The following is a 24,950-nucleotide window of genomic DNA, read 5'->3' as shown; positions in this document are numbered from 1 at the left end:
AGGCAACCAACGGAATGGGAAAAGATAGTTGCAAATGACATATCAGATAAAGGGTTAATATCCAAAATCTATAAGGAACTCACCAAACTCCACACCCGAAAAACAAACAACCCAGTGAAGAAATGGGCAGAAGATATGAACAGACACTTCTCCAAAGAGGACATCCAGATGGCCAACAGACACATGAAACGATGCTCAGCATCCCTCCTCATCAGGGAAATACAAATCAAAGCCCTAATGCAGTTTTAAGTTTTTGCTGCAGCAGAATGAATTAAACAAAACTCACAGGTTTCCATGAGAAAGTGCTCTGTCTTTAGAAGGTATGGCTCTGAAATGATCCCATATGAGGAAAGTAGGTACCATGCCTGTTGCATGTTTATAACTAATCTGAAAGAACATAAGAAAATATTTGCAGCCAGAGGGACAAAGAGTTTTTGTTTAACCTGCAATTATTTAATAAACCTCAATATTTATTTTGTTTATATCATAATCCACCCCCACCGTTCTTAAAAGATACTTTCCCTTAGAACCTGTAAATCATGCCATTTGAAAGCTCTTGGGGTTAACAAGTAATATCTGAGTCCAGAGAGGTAGATACAGAACATAAAGATGTAAATTGTATTATCTTAATTGTCTTATTTTTAATCTTTTCTTGGTTTATTATTTGTGCCAGCTTTATAAAAGTTTCATTTGATCAGGTATCTCTATAGATTTTTAGTGTCATCTATCATGTTAATAGCATTCTGATAGAGAAAAAAAATTCCCTTCTAAACTCTTATGAAAAATGGGCCAGCACATAATATCTTTTAAGATATTTTAAGGGAAACAAGTGAGTTTTCATGGTGATTGTTTTTTTTGTATGTGAAAACAAAGCTCAGGCCGATTTCATGTTCAGACTAAGAACTAAGGAAACAGTTCTCTGATTATCTCATAGGTGTTTTTCTAATTGCAGTGCATCACAGCCTAATTTAGAAAATGTTCTGATATTTATCTGTGATGGACCACCATCCATGAGGCTTAAGGCTTTAATTACTAACATATTGAATCAAAGCCCTTTTTATGCCTTGCTTTTAAGAAAAAGTCATTTTATGATGGAATCATTTTCATCACTTATAGTACGATAATGATGCAGGCATCTTTATGTAGTTATTAGTGCCAGAGCAAACTTCATTGCTATGGTACTGATCATTGATGTCTCCTGTATATTTTTATTCATAGAAAATGGAGTTTGTTTCAAGTTGATGATCTAGCAAATAATATACTCTGTTGCTGTGACTAGTAGGACCATGATACTAATGTAGATATCATACAGATAAGAAGTCAGTAGGATTGATTTCCTTTAGGACAAAACTTTTCAGGGTAAACACTGTCTAATGTGCCACTTTCATAATAAAGTAACAGGATTTTCCTGATAGCTTAATATTCTAAGGTTTTATTCTCTAAGTTGATGGAAGACAGTAAGAATCCATCAGGTCTTATTTAAAAACATACAGAATTTTATAGACCTCAGCTTTTGACATTTTATTTGTGAAATTATCTATTCTAAGATAAGTTAAATTTCTTGGCAACATTAGCATTTACTTTCTACTTCACTGTTTTATGCTCTAAAGACTGAAAAATATAGACAGGTTCTGGTTATAATAAGAGCTACCACAAAATCAAAACTTTGTTTCTGTTTAGACTGAATATGAGACTCAAATTAAGAAGATGCAGCTATTCTCAAAAGATAGCCCTGGAGTGAAAGGTGAACTGAAAGATGAAGACAGAGAAAAGGTAATAAGTTAAAACAATAAAGTTTCTGTTAACAGAGGATTTCTGAAGTGTTCCTCTTTTACTATATTGTTTTAAATAAAATTATCTTATTACAAAGATCTTTTTGATTAAACCTTAAGTATTATTTAAAGACTTACTTATAGAGTATTGCTTTCATGTCTAATTCAATTAAATTTGCTAAAAGGCAGTCACAGCAGGTTTAAAAGAGATAGATTCCAAAGAAAACCTTAGTGTTGTTAGCAGGTAAAATTATGTTTTTCTAAATAATGATTTGTCGCTGCTTTTTTTCGTTGTTCCAGAAATGTTTTAAATAAAAGGTAAACAAAATACAGCATTTTGCTTCTTTTCTTTGTATATATAATTTTGTACATTTTAACCTTTTCACAGAGAAAGTGGAAAGAAAAGATTGCATATCTAAGCAACGGACAAAAAGACTGGCAAGGAATACTTAAATAAATTCTGCTATGTATCTGCCGTAATGCAGGCTTCTAATCCTGCAGCCTATCTCCATATAAATGATTCTGTTCAAGACCATAGATGTTTTCTTCACTAAAAGCAGTAAAGCTCTTTTAGATGAAATGTCTAAAAACATCTTGTAATAACTTGGAGCATGCTGGCAAGAGTAGTCACTTGTGACTATGTGTGAAACCCCCTCAGCCAGTCGATATTGTAATAAGCAAAAATGGTAGCATCACTCCATTATTCAGAAAAGCCAACAGCATGCTTGTTCCTTAGGCTGCAGCATTCATTAAGAAAAGCTTACTGGGCTGAAAGCTGGAAACAGATGATAACGGGATATGATTTTCATATTTAATGCTTTCCTTGGAAGAGTATGTGTGCTACAGATTGATAGAAGAACCAACTGCTACTTTACTAAAAGACTTTCAGGTTTGCCCTATAGCTACCGATGGAATCATTCAGCCAAGAAATTAACTTTTTCTCCTTTTACCTGCTTTATATATCTGCTAAGCAGGCTGCCTGGCTGCCAGTAAATGTTATTATGCAGTTAACTGTTTGGTATTTAAGACTCTTATCAGAAAAGGAACAGAGGCCACACTATTTTGTTTTTATAGCAGGAGGAAGGTTTTAGTTTTCCTTTTTTCCATGCATTAGCAGGCATTAATCTGAGTTTATAGGAAGTTTTAGTTTTCCTTCCCAAAGATTAAAAAGTTAAAAAACCTAGAATTTAGAGCATTCTTTAAAATGTAAGATACAAAACACCAAGCCCCAGCAACCTTGACCTGTATAAAAAGGCCTTTAATGATAAATGATTTCTATGTCATTCGATGTACGTCAAATGTGGTATGATATGATAGACTTCTAAACCATTCAGGCAGTTTTTCTGTTTGACATTGGGTCATGAAATAATTGACGTGTTTTTAATGTATAAACCGGTTTGTTCTTTCTATGCCATTCCTGATAAAGGCATTCTTAGTATAGCAGTGTCAATGGTACTTAAGTAAAACGGGAGACTTTTTTTTTTCTATTTGCACTACTAATCCCTTACCTTACATACAATTATGTAGTCTACTTTTAAGTTACATTTAAAATTAGGGCAAGAAACATATAGCTGACAACCCCTTAAAGATGTTATATATAATAATTAGAAGACAAGTATTTTCCTATGTACTGAAAAGAGTCATCTTCTTAAAAGCTTTGATTATTGACTGTATATCAGAATCAATTAGGTAATATATTAAGAAATTTCTTTCTTGCCTTTGTTCAATTTCCTATTGGTGTTCCATCAATTCAAAGGTAAATATATTTCAGTAAAATGATGAATTAGTTAATCCTTATTATATACTAGTTTCAGAACAATTCCTTATCATATGAGTTACATTTTTTTTCTGGTGGAAATCCACACATGTCTTCTTTAGACAGTCATATGAATTAGTCTCTGTTCCCAGAGTTGTTGGTTTTCAGGGATTGGCCTAAAGCACAGTATGAGTCATTGGTTGAAGTTAATAAATCATTTTTAAGCATGTGATCTATGTGAGAAGCCACAGTAGATCCCCCTATGGATTCCACAGTGCATGTACTCAAGGTGCTTCCTATAAGATGTCCTTTCTAGGGCACATGATACTATGTCATGAATGCCAGTTACATGTGGTGGGCATGTGCTGCATGAAGAAGGAAGGTATGCTTCTACCGAAATGAGTGACCCAAAGCTTGGTGGAGGAGGCGGTGTTTGAACTGGTGTGAAGGATGGGAAGGATGTCAGTGAGTGGGGATGTGGTAGACATTCTAAGTACAGGAGATGTCATGATTAAAGGAGGATAAGTAGGAAAGCCCAGCAGGTAGTTGTGCAGCCTGACCAAAGTCTAAAGTTCTTGTAGGGAAGTGGTAGACAATGAGGTTGGAAAGTTACATCATGGAACTTTTTAGTACCACAATAAGAATTGAGATTTCCTCCTGGAATCGTGTGTGTGTATGTGTGTGTGTGTATGTGCTGGGGCAGGTGAAGGCAGGACTTGCGGATGGAACAGTGACATCACAGCTGTGCAGCTGCAGGTAGATGAGGCTTGTGGTGCCATGCAGGATGAACTGGGGGAAGGAGTTGGTAGAACTGAAGAAATCAGGGTTGGTTCAGACAGGAAGAATTAACTAAGTGCCTAAATTGAAGGTTGCCATTTAAGTGGAAAACACTGATGAGGGGGAGGATTTGTCAAATTAATGATGATTCTGAATTATAAGGAGCTGTATCTTTTAAGTGGTTCTATACCTTTCAACCATGGCAGTAATATGGATACTCTACCATGAAAAGTTATCAAGTGGTGATTGTCCATTTTCTCAATGTAAAACTCTAGCTCAGTTTCATAATAAGGTATCCAGAGTTTTCTTGCCTCCTCTGGCTACTCTTCAGAGTCATATATTCTCTTAAGAGAATTAATAATTGGTCTACTCATTCCCCAAGTTTGTTTCCATGCCTAGTTTACCTGGTAAACTTTTGGTTTTTGGTTAATAGATAGCAAAAAGCCAAAGTTGAAGCCACCCATTTGAATCCTCACAAATTTTACTGTAATTCAATAATCCTTTATTATACATTGCAATTTTTTTGTTGGGGGAAGGTGTAAATTCTAATTCTGTTGGTCTTTTGGAATGTTCTAGTTACTTATTTTTTGTATGAGCAGTGACTAGAGAACATAAAAAACATTAGAGCATATGTACTCTCATTTGTGAATGAGAGTATTAATTTTGGGATGGGGTTTGTGAAGTTTCTTTGAACTATTATATTGTGAAACATGTTCTACTAAAAACAGCAGTGAACTGGATCCTTCATAGCAAGAGGGCACTGTCCTAGACCTAGCTGGAGATCTGTGGGGGACAGGACTTACAGCTAACTGGGGAGTTCCACTTCACTGTTGTAATCCTTCCAGCAAGGATCACATGGAGAATGGTTATGCAGGCTGTTACTTCTACTTCTCATACAAATAGTAACAATGGGTAATGATCAGTGCACACTCACTCTGTGCCAGGTGCTACACGAACCACTTTATATTCATCAACTCATTTAATCATCTCAACAACCCTGGAAGTAGATGCTGTTGTTATCCTCATTTCATGGGAAGGCTCAGAGAAGTTAGTTAACTTGCCCAAGACTACCTAGCGAGGCAGAGCCAAAACTCAAATCAAGACTATTTGGCTTCAGCGTCCATGCAGTCAGCCATCTTGCTGTCCTGCCATCTAAGGTGGTACAGGTGAAATGCTCTTCAAAAGTTGGAAAAAATTCCCGATCCAATAAAAATACCCTGGCCAACATCATGCAAAATATTCCAGTTATCTATTTAGATGTTGCATTTGTGTCTAATCTTAGTCTCACTTGGTGCTGTAATATTTCAGGTAAATCAGGTGAGCCAAGGAGAGCAGAGCACCTGTCTCTAAACTGCTTATGTTTCCAATAAAAGGAGCATCTGTTTGAGTTGGCCTGGTGGGGCAGAAGAAGTAACTTACAGCTGTACTGAAGAAGAACTTCTAGTTGAGAAGATGTGCACTTGGTATGCAGTGGCTTCACCTGTGGGTTGGAGCTGTGTCAGAAGTGGTGGAGCTGTGGTGGGGAGCAGGCCCACTGCAGGGGAGGCACCAGACAGGGAAGACAGCCCACTGGTCAGTGGCAGAGCCTTAATTAATAAATACATCAACTAACTTTACTTCCCAGTCATTGCAAGAAAGGTTTCAATTAGGAAAATGGTGGAAAGAAGCCTCTCTGGAAAGGACTTAGCCTCTTTCTCACAGTCAAGAATGAAAAGAATGAAAATAACCATATTTTTAAATTTTCCTTCTGTGGAGACATTTGGCTGTACACCAATCACTCCTTTGCTGTCTCTGTGGTGGAATTATGTGACAAGTGTGTTATGTGTCAAAGGCTCTTACAAGTGAGAAAATTGCATTCATATATATATATATGTGCACATCTTGTAGTAGGGTGATAGGGAAGAGGGAAAAAGTCAAGGCGAAAGTCAAGGAGAAAGGGAAACAAACCGATTTAGCAAGAGGAAGATAAAATTTGTGGAAAACACTGTTTCTTTTCTCCCTTTGATAGTACAAGGGATTACAGAAGCCTCCACAGGAGAACAAATATTGATTTCTTATTCTTTAGAAGATTTCCCAAACTTCATATACTTCTATTCTATGAAATACTATTTTAGAAAAAAATAGTCTTTTTCATGTAGTCTGAAAAAATGTATTCATGCGTAGAACTTTTTTGGAAAGGAATGTGGCAATAACTATCAAAATCATATGTACAGTTGACCCTTGAACAACATGTTTGGGTCCACTTATATGCAGATATTTAAAAATAAATTATGTACAGATTTGTACACGTATTTTCCTTATGATTTTCTTTTTTCTGGCTTTATTGTAAGAACCAAGTATATAACACATATAACAAGTATGTGTTAATGACTTTATGTTGTGGATACGGCTTCCAGTCAACAGGAGGCTATTAGTAGTTAAGTAAGTTATATACAGTTTTTACTGTGCGGGGGTGGGGTGGGGTGGGGTTGGAGGTACACATATACTTTGTGCCAGCAATCCAGCTTTTGGTAATCTATCCTCAAGAAATAGAAACTCTAGTTAGTTTAATAACATTAATACACTAGGGGCCCCTGGGTGGCTCAGTCGGTTGAGCAATTGACTTCGGCTCAGGTCATGATCTCATGGTTCATGGGTTTGAGCCCTGGGTTGGGCTCTGTGCTGACAGGTCAGAGCTTGCAGTCTGCTTCGGATTCTGTCTGTCTGTCTGTCTCTCTCTCTCTTTCTCTCTCTCTCTCTCTCTGCCCCTCCCCCGCTCATGCTCTGTTTCTCTCTCTCTCTCTCTCAAAAATAAATAGACATTTAAAAAATTTTAAATGTTAATACAGTAGAAAAAATAAAGTTTGGGGAAAGGATGAGCAGGTGACTAATCTATTTTAGGAAGAAAGGGCCTGCCTGTGTATGGGATGGCTCTTTTAATTGTAGTATTTTAGTTGCTTCTATCCTCACTCACATCCCTCGAAATTAGAAACTGGAGTTGGCATTCTGTCTTTCTGATGTAGCTCTGCACATTTCTTTGTGGACAGAAAACTCTGACCGACACAGTTATATCATGAGCCACTCTGTGTGGGAACCACAGAGCGTGTACAGAGCATACTAAAATGTATTATAAAAGAAAAGGCTATTGTCTTGATATTCCCAGACACTTGTTAAGCATCTCTTCTTGCAAGCCATGGCTTTGTATTGTTTTGATCAAGGTAATTGCGTAGACCTAGGGGTATTGGGGAAAATGTTGGTGCTGTGGTGTTTATTTTTCAATAATCACCAGTTGGTACAATTTAGGAACGCTAAATTTATTTTGAAGTTTTTATCTCCTTTTGTCCTAGTCTTCCCATTTACCCCATATAGATTTGGTTTTATTTATCAGGTAGAGGTTCCATTTAGAGTCCTATTTTAGTAGGTCTGATTTTATACTGGTTGAATTTAGTAGGAAATTAGATGTAGACTTCAAATTTATCATTAGAGACTTTTATGTTTGTTTTTCAAAAAAAAAAAAAACCTGTGGTTTAGTAATACAATTTGAGCTTCATCGATTCCATTTTGAGTGTTGTAGCATAGGAGATGAGCATTGGAGTCCTCGTGTGTTAAGTTTGAATCTGTGACCAAGAGCAAATTGTTCAACCTTGCTAAGTCCCATAAGAATAAGGACAATGATGATGGTTGTTTTGAGGATTAAAAAAAGGTAATGAATAGGGGCGCCTGGGTGGCTTAGTCGGTTAAGCGTCCGACTTTCGCTTAGGTCATGATCTCGCGGTTCGTGGGTTCGAGCCACGCCTTAGGCTCTGTGCTGACAGCTAGCTCAGAGCCTGGAGCCTGTTTCGGAGTCTGTGACTCCCTCTCTCTCTGACCCTCCCCTGCTCACGCTGTCTCTCTCTCTCTCTCTCCTAGAAATTAATGAAACATTAAAAAAAAAAAAGGTAATGAATATAAATCTCTTTGACACCCTGTAAGTGCGTGGCAGATGTTCACTGATTCTGCCACCACTCTCACCACTTGTCCTCATCATCTCCATCTGTGGTCTCCATGAGAGTAGCCATTCTTTGGGCCAGCTTTTTGCCACTTATCTAAGAGAGCAGTGACACCAGCTCTGGGGATGGAGAGGCTACCTGTGAATTAAGAAATGGGATGTAAAGCCAGCAGGTGGTAACAACTTGTAGCTGATTGATTTTCTCAACAAAGTTCTATAAGTTTAGAACACACCTTTGAAGACTAAATTTTACAGATCCATTTTAAAATTAATATGGTTAGTGACTATTGGGTTTAATGGCCAGAGATATCTCTTTGTGGACTTAGTTGTGAATTGATTGTGTCTATAATCTATCACAGTGGCAAAATGAAAGAAGTGTTAAGAATTGCTTTGGCATGATGTCTTAGCTCAGGTGGCCATAACAAAATACCACAGACTGGGGGCCTAAACAATACAAATTTATTTTCTCACAATTCTGGAAGCTGGAAATCCAAGATTAGACCTCTCTCTGGGTTGTAGATGGCTGCCCCTTCTCTGTGTCCTGATATGGCCTCTTCTCTGTGTGTGTATAGAGATCTCTGGTCTCTCCTCCTCTTATCAGGACACCAGTCATACCAGATTAGGGCTCCACCCTTACAAAATCATTTAACCTGAATCATCCCATTAAAGACCCTGTCTCTTAATAGTTACACTAGGAATTAAGGCTTCGACATAAGAATTTGAGGACAAGACGCAATTCAGTTTGTAACACATGATAAAGTAAAATAATTCCTTCAGGATTGTTATATATAAATTTTATTAAGATTTTGTTTTTGAAATCTCAGTGTGACTTAAGGACTTCCTTGCATAGAAACTAAAAGTAATCATTGAACTGTGTGAAAGCTGGAAATTTGGTCTGACAGCTTCATTTCCAGCCTGCATTCAACTTGATACTTTTCAATTCCCTCATCAGTGAAAGAAATAATAATATAGTAAGAAAAAAATTTAGATTTTTTGAACATTTTTTTGCAAAATGTGAAGTTTAACAAATGTATTTTTCAAAGTATAGTAAGGATTAAGATCTACCTGCTTTGACAGCCATAGTTAGTAATTATTAACTAAGTCATCATTATAATAGTTGTAAACTTGGTCTCTCCCTAGTATATCCTCTCCCATTTTCCCTAGTAAAGATGTAGTCCTGGTTTTAAAAGTTACCTTCTGGGGGCCCTGGGTGGCTCAGTCCATTAAGCATCCGACTTCAGGTCATATCATGATCTCACTATTCATGGGTTCTAGCTGGGCTCATTGCTACCAGTTCAGAACTCAGAGCTCGAAGTTCAGAACCTGGAGCCTGCTTGGGATTCTGTGTCTATGTCTGTCTCCCTCCTCCGCTCATACTGTGTGTGTGTGTGTGTGTGTGTGTGTGTGTATGTGTGTGTGTGTTTGTGTGTGTCTCAAAATTAAACATTAAAAAAAAGTTACCTTCTGTTCACTCAAAAATATTTTTAGTCATATTCATTTGCTTTGCAGTCACTTTCCCCAGCTCCTAAAATGTTTAAAGAAACTACAGACAGAGAACTGTGTCAAGAAAAGGAAGAACTGAACCAAAATCCTGGATTAGAGGTTTACCTCAAGCACTGAGGTACAGAAATTAATAGGAAGGTGTAGAAACATTGATCATTATTTCAGATCCTTAAATACCGATACATACCCCTTCTTTTGGCAATAACGTTTCTCGTTCAAACACTGTTCGATTCCTAATATTATTGTTGTGTCAACAAGAATGTGAAACACAACATTCTCTCTTCAGCTTCCCAGGCTCACAAACTGTTTGAGACACATAACAGTGTCAGAATTTTAAGATTAAAGACCACCCTATTTCCTGTTGCTAAGCAAACAAAATGACAGACTGTTTTAAAAAAGAAGAGAGGCACCTGTCTCACTGCCCGATCTCAGTAAACGGGAAAGCTGCCAACCTGCAGAAGCCCAGCTTGTATTTTACTGGAGCCGCTGTTTTACTTTGCATATGTTTAGCCAGTTCAGATGTAGTGTTGCCTTACAACAAGCAGCAGTTCATTTGTGCAGGTCTCTTGTACATTTTTGTTGTTGTTGTTAATAAAAGTTTAAGTAATTGCTGGTAAGAATATAAAATGGTGCAGCAGATAAGTGGTTGCCTAGGGCTGAGGGCTGATCAGGGAGGATGGGGAGTGATTGCTAAAGGGCACAGGGTTTCTTTTTGGGGTGATGAGATGTCCTGAAATTGTTTTGGTGATGGCTACACAACTGTGAATATATTGAAGCCTCTGAATTGTATAATTTAAAAGGATGAATTTTAGGGTATGTGAGCTATATCTCAATAAAATGTTTTTTATTAAGTTTGTGAAATTGGAAAAAGGAAAAGATGAGCAGAGCAATGTTCATTTTCCTGGCATAATCCTATATAAATAAATTTTGGTTAATTTCTTTTTCCTCTATTGATTTATCTTTACATAGGTATAAGTGTACTGAATACATAATTTGGGTTTTATTTTTCTTTTGTCATATCTAAACATTTTTCTTGTTATGGCATAGTCTTCATTTGCCTCATTTTTGTGACTTCATAATCTTGCCCTATTATATGTGGTTTGCTTCTAACCTTTCATGAGTGTAAATAATGCTGCAAATGAACTTATTTGTCCCATAGCCTTTTATTTTCCTGTGAGGCTTATTTCCTTAAGGTGTTTCCCTGTAAAATTATAGAATCAAAGACAATAAAGATGCCTAGGACTCTTAATGCTGGATTCTCTCCTGTTTGCTTTCAGAGGATTCTGCCTGTTTATTTCACTACCAACAATACGAACAGGAGCTCCTATTTCATCTAACCTTCATCACTACTGGGGATTTTCAAAATCATTGTTATTTTTTTAATTGAAATATACTTGACATATAATACTGTATAAATTTAAGGTGTATAATAGGTTAATTTGTTACATTTATATATTTTAATATGATTATCATTTTGTGATAATTAGCACCTCTATCACATTACATAATTACCATTTCTTTTCAGTGGCCAGGATAATTGAGTTCTAGTCTCTTAGTAAGTTTGATGATTGTAATACAATATTGTCTATATTCACTGTACTGGGCATTAGAGCTCTAGGACTCAGTACTCACTGCAAGTTTGTACCCTTACACCTATCCCCAACACCCCACTTCCCAGGGGTTATTTTTTTAAGTAAACTTTTTATTCTAGAATAATTTTAGATTCGCAGAAAAGTTGCAGAGACTATATAACTTCCTTGGATCCCTCACTCAGTTCCCACAATGGTCAACATCCTACATTACAATGCCATATTTGTCAAATCTAGAAAAACAACTTAGATACATTACTGTTAACTAAACTCCAGACTTTATTTCTATTTCATCAGATTTTCCCTCAATGTCCTTTTTCTGTTCCAGGACCCAATCCAGGTTTGGATGTTATAATTTTAATTTCTAAAATTTAATGTAATAGGTATAAAGTTAACATTATATTATTGTCCCTCTTGTTTTTTTAATTTTTTGTTTTTTTAAGAAGTCAAAATTTTAAGAGAATATTTCTAATTATTCTGCTTCATAGTGGAAGGATTGGAGGTTAATTTCCATCCCAATAAACTTGCTTTATCAGAGTATTATTCCTGTTACTGAAAAACCATAAACATACTTCTGTGATCTTTCTGCCAAAAATGCATAGCCTGGACATAATCATGAGGAAACATCAGTCAAACATACATTGGGAGACAGTCTCCAAAGTAGACAGCCTAAATTCTTAAAAGAATGACAAAGATTGAGGGGCTGTTCCAGGTTAAAAGAGATTCAAAGAGACATGGCTCTAGATTGGATCCTGAAACTGAGAAAAAGGTAGCTATATAAAGGACATTATTTGGCCAAGTGAAAAGTTTGAATAGAATAACTGTGGAATAGAAAATAGCATTTTATCAATGTTGAATTTCCTGATTTTAATCATTGCACTCACTCTACTTATGAAAGAGAATGTCCCTGTGCTTAGGAAATATACACTGAGATGTTTGGGAGAGAGGAGCCAGACATCTCCAATTTACCCTCAAATGGTTTGGGAAAAAATTGTGTGTGTGTGTGTGTGTGTGTATAAACATACACATATATGTAGAAAGAAAGAGAATGATAACACAAATGGAGCAAAATGTAAATAATTGATTAATCTAAACAAAAGATATTCGGGGAGTTTTTCTTATGATTCTTCCAACTTTTCTATAAGGTTGACATCATACCAAAAACTTAACCCTTCTCCCCCCAAAAAAACAACTAGAAATATAGCAGGAAAAACTTCCTATTGGGTCTCAACAAATCCTCAAATGCAAGTTGTCTCTTATGGTCCTATATGCCAACAAATGCACCAGTCCGTAGAGTTTGATTTTATGCATAAGTAAGGGCCACCTTTCCATAACTCCTGGTTTACCGTAGGCCATTAAAATGTAATGTTCTGAGACGCCTGGGTGGCTCATTTGGTTAAGTGTCCAAGTCTTGATCTCCGCTCAGGGCATGATCTCACGATTGGTGAGATTGAGCCTCACATCAGGCTATGTGCTGAATGCAGGGAGCCTGGTTGGGATTCTCTCTCTTCTGCTCTCTCTGCCCCTCCCCCACTCATGTTCTCTCTCTCTCTCTCTCTCTCTCTCTCTCTCTCTCTCAAAATAAATGAATAAACATTTAAAAAATATTACAAAATTTAAAAAATTAAATGTAATGTTCTCATTGATTAGTATATTAGTAAGTAGTATATTACTATATTAGTAGAGTTTGTTGAGGACTCACAGTTCCATATTCTAAAAAGTCTGGAATGCTTGGCAAAATTGGCAGTTTATAACCATTTGCTGTCATAGAGATATGTAATCTCTCCCACTTTTAGGAAATACTCTTCATTAAGAGCACTGTCTTGAATTGCTGTTGTTGCTGTTTTTCATTTACTGTGGTTTTAGAAGCATTTACTATAAGTTAAATCATTACATGCTACTTTTGTTGATTGTATACGTTACTATATTGCTGTTTCTCTTCATTTCTCAGTTCTTGGGGTTCTTTGTTCAGTGGGAATGGACTTGGAGTTTTTGTTCTCTTAGTAAGTAAAAGGACTTTGAGAATTACTGATTGAAAGAGGTAATTGAGAATACTTCCTTTGGCCCTCCCCAGATGGCTTTCTTCTCTCTGAGACATGCCTGCTCCTTTGCTTTATGTTTTGGTCTTTAACGGACCACTGAAAAGGGAGGTGTGTACTCCCTGTGCTGGGTTAGTAATTATTCTGGTAGTAGTTCATGAACACTCTCTAAATGGGTCTTGAAAGTGAAAAATGAAAGGCCTCCCAAACCCACAAGTCTGATCATTGATTTGCTTCTGTTTTTCACTAGCTGACCTCAGCATATGGCCAGCTTTAAGTTCTACACAGGAGCCTGTCACTTGAAGCCATGTATTTAAAAAACTTTTTTTTTTGAGAACAGGAAAAATGAAAGTAGTTGTTAGATTAGGGTAATGGTAATAGGTGATTTTGCCTGTTTTAAATTTGTCTTTGGTCTTATATTAGCTTTTCAATTACAAAAGGAATAGAAGTCATAAATAATATTTATATCAGATGAATCAGAATGTTGATTACTATAAATTTTCTATTTAAACCTTTGGTACAATGGAATATTCTTAATAATGACATAGTGGCTTCTTCGGATGGCAAAATGGCAATATCCTGTAAGTCTATTCTTGAACCAGAAATTTCAGTTATAGGAAGCTGTATTGTTAATGTACTTGCATATATGCAGAGAGACATACACTCAAGGATAATCATCGTAGCATGGTTTGGAATGGTAGATGGTGGGAAATAAACCAAGGTCCATCAAAATGAGACCAGTTAAATTATGGCACATTTATAGAATAGGATAATATTCAGTTGCTGAACTTACTTTGTAGCCTGGTTTCTGACCCAACATATAAGAAGCTTGAGGCGTGCCTGGGTGGCTCATTCGGTTAAGCGCCTGACTTCAGCTCAGGTCATGATCTTACGGTTCGTGGGTTCAAGCCCCACAATGGGCTCTGTGTTGACAGCTCAGAGCCTGTAGCCTGCTTCCAATTCTGTGTCTCCCTCTCTCTCTGCTCCTTCCTACCTCAAGCTCTCTCGCTCTGTGTCTCAAAAATAAATAAACATTTAAAAAAGAAAAAGAAGCTTGGAAGTCACCACACTATCTTAACAAGTAAAAAGCTGAATAAACCAAAGAATCAACAACTCTTAGATTTCTCAGAGAAGTAGGGTTGCAGAGCAATCTGCTGCCTCTAAAATAGGAGAGACCAACGGAATACAGAGAATCACAGCTTCTTAGAGTAGAGCTGAAACCACTACAATAACTCGTGCCAGGATAGAGAAACCCAAGCTGTAATTGACAATTGCTGGAGGCTGGGCATGAACAGGTCTGAGAGATAAAAACTCCAGAGAGACCTAGTCATAGCCCCCCAACACCACTGTTTGTGTGTTAATTCCAGGGAGCTTTACCAGATCTGCATAGTGAATATCAGAGGAAAATCCCCCTGTAATTCAGTCATGGGCAGAAAAAAAGTAATCATTTTGAAATATAGGAAAGCATTCTGTTCTTAACAAGATCTGCCCTCAGGAGAAACTGACCAGAGCCTAACTGACCTGAGAGAAGGGAAATACCAACCCAGAAGGCTCTAGACTTCAGTGTGGAGAAAGGGAAATAACCAATTCCAGCCCCTTGTGGCCTTGAATCTAAAACTACTCTTTAAAAATATCTTTAAACAAGTCAGTTGGCTGTAGATGCACGGATATTTCTGGGCTCTCAATTCTGTTCCACCGATCTATATGTGTATCCTTAGGCCAGTGCAGTCTACAATATCCTAGTTTTGTAGTAGTTGAAAGTGGGTAATATTAAGTCTACATGTTTGCTCTTTTTTGGAATACTGCTTTGGTTATTCTTGGTTCTTTGTATTTCCATATGAATTTTAGTGTCACCTTGCCAATTTCTGCAAGAATGCCTGCCAAGATTTTTATAGAGATTGCATTGAATATGTAGATCAATTTGGGAGTAAGATTTGGTCATCTTAACAACATTAAGCCTTATGTTCCTTGAAAACAGAATGTCTTTCCATTTATTTAGGCCTTCTTTAATTTCTTTCATCAGTGTTTTATAGTGTTCAGTATACAAGTCTTGTGCTTCTTTGTTAAATTTATTCTTTCGTGTTTTTATGCTATTGTGGAAAGAATTGTTTTCTGATTTCAGTTTCAGATTGTTTATTGCTAATGTATAGGAATACATTATTTCTATTTGTATATCAATCTTGTATCCTACAACCTTGCTGAACTCATTACCTCTAATCATTTCTTGTGATTCCTTAGGTTTTTCTTTTTTCTTTTCATTTTTTTAATTTGAGGAGGGGAGGGGCAGAAGGAGAGTGAGAGAGAGAGAATCTTAAGCAGGTTCCATGCTCAGCACAGAGTCCAACATAGAGCTCTATCCCACAACCCTGGGGTCATGACTTGAGCTGAAGCCAAGAGTTGGACACTCAAACGACTGAGCCACCCAGTCGTTTTTTGTTGTTGTTTTTTTTTTTTTCTTACCATACAGTTCTGGCTAGAATCTGCATGCTATGTTAAATAGAAGTCATAAGAGCAGATATTCTTGTGTTAACCCCGATCTTAGGGAAAAGACTTTCAGTCTTTCACCATTGACTATGTTGTTGGGTGTTTTTCAGAGATACACTTCATTGGGTTGAGGGAGTTCCCTCTTATTCCAAGATTGTTTGGTATTCTTTATTATGAACATGTATTGGATTTTGTTAAATGCTTTTTCCTATGTCTATGGAGATAATCTTTTGGGAGTTTTCTCCCCCTTTATTCTATTACATTACTTGATTTTTATATGTTGACTAACTTTGTATTCTTGGCATAAATCCTACTTAGTCGTGGAGTATAATTCCTTTTATTTATTGCTGAATTCAGTTCTCTAGTATTTTGTTGGGAGTTTTTACATCTATATTCATAAGAAATATTTGTTTGTACTTTTCCTTTTTTGAGACATCTTTGTCTGGTGTTAGGGACTGGATTTATAGAATGTGTTGAGAAGGTTTTCTTCCTTCTCTTTGTGTTAACTTCAAGTTAAAACAAGGAAGGATTGGTGTTAACTCTTTAAATCTATGGTAAATCACTGAAGCCTTGTGGTCCTGGACTTAGCTTCAGAAAGGCACACACTACTAAAACTGACTCAAGAAGAAATAGAAAATCTGAATAGACTTGTAACTAGTTAAGAAATTGAATTAGTAGTCAAAATACTTAACCCAAAGCTAAGAATTTCTCCAATTTATCTAGGTTGGCTAATTTGTTAGTCATAGTATTCCCTTATAATCCTTTTTATATCCATAAAGTTAGTAACAAGGTTCTCACTTTCATTTCTGATTTTGATAACTTAAGTCTTCTTTTTTTTCTTAGGCTAGCTAGAGGTATGTCAATATGTTGATCTTTACAAAAAATAACCTTTGGTTCTGCTGCTTGTTACTACTGCTTTTCTCTTCTCTAATTCATTAACTTCTGCTCTATTCCTTATTATTTCCTTCCTTCTGCTTACTTTGGATTTAATTGGCTCTTCTTTTTAGATTTCTTTTTTTTTTCCTTAAATAGTTTATTGTCAAGTTGGTTTACATATAACACCCAGTGCTCATCCCCACAAGTGCCCTCCCCATGTACACTACTCCCTTCCCCTCTCCCCCACCCCCATTAGCCCTCAGTTTGTTCTCAGCATTCAAGACTCTCTCGTGGTTTGCCTCTCTCCCTCTCCCCAGCTATTTTTCCCCTTCTTCTCCCACATCATCCTCCATTAACTTCCTCCTAATTCACCTATATGTGCAAACATATGGTATCTGTCCTTCTCTGCCTGACTTATTTCACTCAGCATAACACCCTCTAGTTCCATCCATCTTGCTACACATGGCCAGATTTCATTCTTTCTCATTGCCATGTAGTATTCCATTGTATATATATACCACATCTTCTTGATCCATTCATCAGTTGATGGACACTTAGGCTGTTTCCATGATTAGGCTATTGTTGAGAGTGCTGCTATGAACATTAGGGTGCATGTGCCCCTATGCATCAGCATTTCTGTATCCCTTGGGTAAATTCCTAGCAGTGCTATTGCTGTGTCATAGGGGAGTTCTATTGTTACTTTTTTGAGGAACCTCCATACTGTTTTCCAGAGGGGTTGCACCAGTTTACATTCCCACCAACAGTGTAGGAGGGTGCCTGTTTATCCTCATCCTCGCCAGCATCTAGAGTCTCCTGATTTGCTCATTTTAGCATCTCTGACTGGCGTGAGGTGGTATCTCAGTGTGGTTTTGATGTGTATTTCCCTGATGATGAGGCACTGAGCATCGTTTCATGTGTCTGTTGGCCATCTGGATGTCCTCTTTGGAGAAGTGTCTGTTCATGTCTTCTGCCCATTTCTTCACTGGATTATTTGTTTTTCGGGTGTGGAGTTTAATGAGTTCCTTATAGATATTGGATACTAACCCTTTATCTGATATGTCATTTGCAACTATCTTTTCCCATTCCGTCAGTTGCCTATTAGTTTTATGTATTGTTTCCTTTGCTGTGCAGAAGCTTTTTATTTTGATGATAAATTTTTGCTCTTGATTCCCTTGCCTTTGGGGATGTGTCAAGTAAGAAATAGCTGCAGTTGAGGTCAAGGAGGTTGTTTCCTGCTTTCTCCTCTAGGGTTTTGATGGTTTCCTGTTGCACATTCAGGTCCTTTATCCATTTTGAGTTTATTTTCGTGTATGGTGTGGGAAAATGGTCTACTTTCATTCTTCTGTATGTTGCTGTTCAGTTTTCCTAGCACCATCTGTTAAAGAGGCTGTCTTTTTTTCCATTGGATGCTCTTCCCTGCTTTGTCAAAGATTAGTTGGCTGTACATTTGTGGGTCCAGCTCTGAATTCTCTATTCTATTCCATTGGTCTATGTGTCTGTTTTGGGGCCAATATCATACTGTCTTGATGATTACAGCTTTTTAGTAGAGGCTAAAGTCTGGGATGGTGATACCTCCCATTTTGGTTTTCTTCTTCAATAGTACTTTGGCTATTTGGGGTCTTTTGTGGTTCCATACAAATTTTAGGATAGTTGTTCTAGTTTTGAGAAGAATGCTGGTGCAATTTTGATTGGGATTGCATTGAATGTGTAGATTGCTTTGGTTAGTAATGGCATTTTATAATATTTACTCTTCCTATCCATGAGCATGGAATGTTTTTCCATTTCTTTGTGTCTTCTTCAATTTCCTTCATAAGTTTTCTATGATTTTCATCATACAGATCTCCTATATCTTTGGTTAGGTTTATTCCTGGGTATTTTATGGTTTTTTTGTGCAATTGTGAATGGGATCAGTTTCTTGATTTCTCTTTCTGTTGCTTCATTGTTGGTGTATAAAAATGCAACTGATTTCTGTACATTTATTTTGTACCCTGCAACGTTGCTGAATTCATGGATCAGTTCTAGTAGGCTTCTGGTGGAGTCTGTCGGGTTTTCTATGTAGAGTATCATGTTGTCTGTGAAAAGTGAAAGCTCAACTTCTTCTCTGCCAGTTCTGATGCCTTTTATTTCCTTTTGTTGTCTGCTGATGCCAGGACTTCCAGCACTATGTTAAACAGCAGTGGTGAGAATGGACATCCCTGTCATGTTCCTGATCTCAGGGGGAAAGCTCTCAGTTTTTCCCCATTGAGGATAATATTACCTGAGGCTTCTCATAGATGGCTTTTATGATCTTTAAGTAAGTTCCTTCTATCCCGACTTTCTCGAGGGCCTTTACTAAGAAAGGATGCTGTATTTTGTCAAATGTTTTTTCTGCATATATCAACAGGATCATATGGTTTTTATGTTTTCTTTTGTTGATGTGATGTATCACATTGATTGATTGCAAATATTGAACCAGCCCTGTAATCCAGGAATGAATCCCACTTGATCTTGGTGGATAATTATTTTTATGTGCTGTTGGATTAGATTTGCAAGTATCTTGTTGAGGTTTTTTGCATCCGTATTCATCAAGGATATTGGCCTGTAGTTCTCTTTTTTTGCTGGGTCTCTGTCTGGCTTGGGTATCAAAATGATACTGGCTTTGTAAAATGAGTCCGGAAGTTTTCCTTCAATTTCTTAACATGGAAGGTTAGGCTATTGATTTGAGTTCTTCTTTTTTAATATAGGCTTTTACAGCTATGAATTTCCCTCTAAGTACTGCTTCTTGTAGGTTTTAGTATGTTGTATTTTGCTTTTCATTTATCTCAAACTATTTTCTAATTTGCCTTGTAATTTCTTCTTTGACCCATTAGTTATTTAGAGTGGGTTTTATAATTTCCACATATTTGTGAATTTACAAATTTCCTTCTTTTATTGATTTCTAATTTCATTCCATTGTCATTTAGAACATACTGTCAAACCCTTTAAATGTATTGAAACTTGATTTATTGCCAAAAATATGGGTCTGTCTCACAGAATGTTCCATGTGCACTTGAGAATATGGATTGTGCAATTGGTAGGTAGAGTCTTCTTTATATGTCTGTTAGGTCTAGTTGGTTTATAGTTGTTCAAGTCTTCTATTTCCTTAGACCTTCTGTCTGTTTTTGCCTATTGTGGAATGTGGAGTATTATTGAATGTGGGATAATAACAACCATCATTATTGAATTGTCTATTCTCTCAGTTTTTGTTTCATGTACTTTAGGAATTTGTTGATGTATATACATATGTGTGTGTATGTATTTTTTAATTGTTATATCTTATCCACAAATGGACCATTTCAATATTATGAAATGAAACATTTGTCTCTAGTATCAATTTTGTGTCTTAAAGTCAATTTCAAGTGATATTAGTATAGCCACTTCAGCTTTCTTTTGATTACTGTGTGCATAGTATATTTTTTCCGTGAGATTCTGTTTATATACTATTTCCTTTCCTGTTCTTTCAACCTGTTTGTGTCTTTGAATCTAAAATGAGTCACTTTAGTAGCATATAGTTGGATCATGGATTTTTAAAAATCTTTTCTACCAATCTCTGACTTTAATTGTGGTATTTAATCCATTTAAATTTAATGTCATTACTAAAAAGGTAGGACTTTATTCTGCCATTTTGTAGTTTCTTTTCCATATATCTTTTTGTTCCTTAAAACTTCATACTGCCTTCTTTTGAATTAAATATATATTTCTTAGAGTGCCATTTTGATTCCGTATCATTTCTGTTAGTCAGTGTTTCCTGGTGTTATAATTAATATCTTAGCTTATAATTATCTAGTTCAGACTAATACCAACTTGATTTTAAGAGCATGCCAAAACTTTTTTCCTGTACAGTTCGATTCCTTTCCTGCTCCTTTGTGATGTAATTATAATACAAACTATGTCTTTATATCTTGTGCTGCTCATCAACATATATTTGGAATCATTGCTTGATGCAATTCTGTTTTAAATCATATAAGAGTTACAAAAATATATGCTCTCTTTTATGTTTACCAATGTAGTTACCCTTATTAGTGCTATTTATTTCACTTTTTTCCCTTTTTTTTTAATTGAAGTATAGTTGACACACAATGTTACATCAATTAGTTTCAGGTATACAACATAGTGATTCAACAACTATATATATTATGCAATGCTCATCACAAGTATAACTACCATCTGACACCGTACAATGCTATTACAATAGCATTGATTGTATTCCTTATGCTGTACCTTTCAGCACCATAACTTATCCGTTCTATAACTGGAAGCCTGTACCTCCGACTCCCCTTCATCCTTTTGCCCATCCCTCTACCCTTCTTTACCTGGCAACCATCAGTTTGTTTTCTTTCTTTCTTTTTTTAATGTTTATTTTTGAGAGAGAGAGAGACAGAGCGTGAATGGAGGAGGGGCAGAGAGAGAGGGAGACACAGAATCCAAAGGAGGCTCCAGGCTCTGAACTGTTAGCACAGAACCTAATGTGGGGCTCAGATTCACGAACTGTGAGACCATGACCTGAGCTGAAGTTGGGCATTTAGTCGACTGAGTCACCCATGTGCCCCCTGTCAGTTTCTTTTCTGTATTTATGAGTCTGTTTGTGCCTTTTTTTTTTTTAACAGAAAGAAAGCAAGTGGGGAGGAGGGGCAGAAAGAGGAAGAGAGAATCTTAAGCTCCACACTGAGCCCGACGTGAGGCTCGATTTCACGACCCTGAGATCATGGCCTGACCCAAAATCAAGAGTTGGACACCACTGAATGTCTCAGTTGGTTAAGTATCTGACTTCAGCTCAGGTCATGATCTCACAGCTCATAAGTTTGAGCCTTGCTTGCGTCAGGCTCTGTGCTGACAGCTCAGAGCCTGGAGCCTGCTTTGGATTCTGTGTCTCCCTCTGTCTCTGCCTCTTTCTCACTCATGCTCTGTCTCTTTCTCTCAAAAATAAACATTGAAAAAAAATTTTTTTTAAAGTTGGACACTTAACTGATGGAGCCACCCAGGTGCCCCTGTTTCTGCCTTTTTTTTTTTTAACAAAAATTTGCTTGTTTGTTCATTTGTTTTTTATATTCCACGTATAAGTAAATCATATGGTATTTGTCTTTCTCTGTCTGACTTATTTCACTTAGCATAATGTCCTCTAGGGTCTATCAATGTTGGTGAAAATGGCAAGGTATTTTTTTATGGCCGGGTAATATTCCTCTGTGTGTGTGTGTGTGTGTGTGTGTGTGTGTGTGTGTGTGTGTACACTACATCTTCTTCCTCCATTTATCTGTTCCTAGATACTTAGGTTGCTTCCATGTCTTGGATATTGTAAATAATGCTGCAATAAATATAGAAGTGCATATATCTTTTTTGAATTAGTGTTTTCATTTTCTTTGGGTAAATGCCCAGTAGTGGAATTACTGGATCATATAGTATTTCTATTTTTAATTTTTTGAGGAACTAATATACTGTTTTCCACAGTGGCTATACCAATTCACATTCCCACCAACAGTGCAGTAAAGCATTCCTTTTTCTCCACATCCTTGCCAACACTTGTTATTTCTTGCCTTTTTGATTCTAACCATTCTGACAGATGTGAGATAATATCTCATTGTGGTTTTGATTTGCATTTCCCTGATGGTGAGTGATGCTGAGCATCTTTTCCTGTGGCTTGACTGTCTGTCTGTCTTCTTTGGAAAAATGTCTATTTAGGTCCTCCGCCCATTTTCAATCAGATTATTTTTTGGTGTTGAGTTGTAGAAGTTCTTTATATAGTTTGAATATTAACCCTTTATCAGATATATCATTTGCAAATATCTTTACCCATTCAGTAGGTTGCCTTTGAGTTTTATTGATGATTTTCTCACTGTGCAAAAGCTTATTTTGGGATAGTCCCAATAGTTCATTTTTGCTTTTGTTTCTCTTGCCTGAGGAGGCAGACATATCTAGAAAACTGTTGCTAAGGTTCATATCAAAGAGGTTACCACTTATGTTTTGTTCTAGAAGTTTTATGCTTTCAGGGAGGTGTTGTATATTTGAAGAGAAGCAAAACTGGATTGTTTCACCTGTGTATGTGACATTTTCTCTTTTAAAATTTGGGCCTCAGATTTTCCATTCTGCAGAAGAGAGATTCAAATATATCTCCCCGTCTATTCTGTAAGGCTCTGTGAACTAAATGTTGTTAGGTTCGTGGAGATGCTTTGGTCCCTTTGGAAGAAAAGCATGTAACTTCCTCAAGGCTCCATTTTTGTTACTTCCAGTTCTACTTCCCACTGTGTGTCCTTGATCAGGCTACTGAACCAGTGCTTCTGTTGCTCCAACCAGCCTCCTCTTTTTTAAGGAAGAGACAATTCTCATTCTTCCCGTAGACATGACAGTAAATTTAAATTGCTTTATATGTCTTTAAAATTACTTGAGGGGTACCTGGATGGCTCAGTCAGTTGAGTGTCCAACTCTTGGTTTGAGCTCAGGTCATGATCCTAGAACTGAGCCCCATGTTGGGCTCCACACTCAGTGTAAAGCCTGTTTAACATTCTCCCTCACTCTCTCCCCCCCAAATAAAAATAAACAAACAAACAAACACACAAATAAAATTACTTGAAGATGTTAAGGAAAAACTTGTTATTTGCAGTTTGACTGGCAATCAGGATTATTTTTGCATAAATGGAGTATATTTTACTGCAATCCTGTATATGATTAGTGGAAGTTTTTTTTTTACATTACCCATAATATTAGAAAGAGTTTTGCAACCTCCTAGAGTCCTTATCATCTCGCCTACCCTCCCTCTTTGTGTGTGTGTGTGTGTGTGTGTCTAGTATCTCCCTAGTTCTGTTAAATCCAAGCCTCTCTGTGAAAAGTGTTTAGAACTCACAGCTTTTTAAAAAATTGTGCTAATATATATAACAAAATTTGCCATTTTAGCCATGTTTAAATGTACAATTCAGTGGTATAAAGTACTCTCACATAGTTATAAAATGTGTGTATCTCTTTTTGAAAATGTAGATTCCATAGTTGCTGGACAGTGTTTGTTTGGGGGATCCAAAATTGTGATTCAAAGTAAACAGTATGGACTATACCATTTTTCTGACTTATTTTGTGGAAGCTGTGGGTTTTATAAAATGTGGTCGGTGTTGATTTCAGTAGCCATGCTTCATTTTCCTCATTTCATTTCTGAGAATGATGTAAACAACCTAATCGTTCAGACACAGAATGTTTAACTCACCTCTCTCTCGGTGTCGCAGGTTGCAAGGCAGGCAGGAACTAACTCGGGGACAGCCATGTCAAGAGGATTGTATCAACCGGCAACAATCTTTATGGGCCGCCAAATGTCAGCCGTCTCAAGCATTGGAGGTTTCAGTACAGAGCAGAAATCTTCCCAGCCCACAAAGAACTTTTCAATTCCTGACCCACATTCACACCAACAGACAGCCCAGAGCGGTAATGTGACAGACAGCTATGTAGTACAAACTAATAGTGACACACAGTGCTTAAATAAGTCTGACAAAATAGATGGAAAGACATCTCTTCAGATTGGTGAGAAAACGCCAGTCACAGCCAGCGCATTGTCTGAGGAGGAACAAACTCATTGCTTGCAGATAGGAAGCAACACGCGTCACGGCGAGAGTAGTTTATCTGAAGGCAAAAAGTCTGCTGAACTCCATTCCCCGTTACAGGAAAGATTAAGTCCAGAGAACAGAACCACTGATTTACAGTGTGACAGTTCCAGCAGATCAGAGGGATCAGAGGGAGAAATACTGACACAGGAACGTATTGAAGTCAAGGAAGAAAGAGCCAGACCGCCAGTCTCTCTGCTATCAGTCTCAGAATACTGTGCATCTGTAAATAAGTGTTCTCAAGAGAAGGATTCTGCTTGGGAAGGTTTCTCAGGTGGGGTGAGAGGCTGACATTGTTTGCTGATTTTTGTTGGTGTTTAGGTTTTGGGGGTGGTGGCGGTTATGTAAGAACAAAATAAACTCTTTAATTTTATCTGTGTCAAAAAGCAAACCAGTGACTTGGCCAAAAAATTCCATTCTCATGAGTTTTTGAATACACACGTGGAAATATATTTGCAAGCTAATTCACTGATTGTAAAACCCCCTCTGATAGTTTTAAAGATATTTATAATGATTTTTTGCATACTATAATTAGTTGTGGATTGTTTCTACATGTTTTAAACTGAGTAATTTATCTGCCTGTGAGGCAGAA

At 36.9% G+C, this 24,950-nt stretch overlaps 1 protein-coding gene across 1 annotated transcript in view; it reads left to right on the top strand.

The window, feature by feature from the left end:
* The window catches only part of KIZ (kizuna centrosomal protein), a 133,346-nt gene that overhangs the window by 20,523 nt on the left and 87,873 nt on the right, over positions 1 to 24,950 (top strand). Inside the window, exons 4-5 of the mRNA XM_039222285.1 lie at positions 1,681 to 1,773; positions 23,987 to 24,632. Coding sequence (XP_039078216.1) covers positions 1,681 to 1,773; positions 23,987 to 24,632 — 739 coding nt within the window. The remainder of the gene's footprint in view (positions 1 to 1,680; positions 1,774 to 23,986; positions 24,633 to 24,950) is intronic.

Source organism: Hyaena hyaena, unplaced genomic scaffold, assembly GCF_003009895.1.
Source record: "Hyaena hyaena isolate Hyena2069 unplaced genomic scaffold, ASM300989v1 scaffold_1103, whole genome shotgun sequence".
Classification (NCBI taxonomy): domain Eukaryota; kingdom Metazoa; phylum Chordata; class Mammalia; order Carnivora; family Hyaenidae; genus Hyaena; species Hyaena hyaena.
The sequence above is the reverse complement of the archived record's forward strand: the minus strand, read 5'-3'. Positions and strand labels throughout refer to the sequence as shown.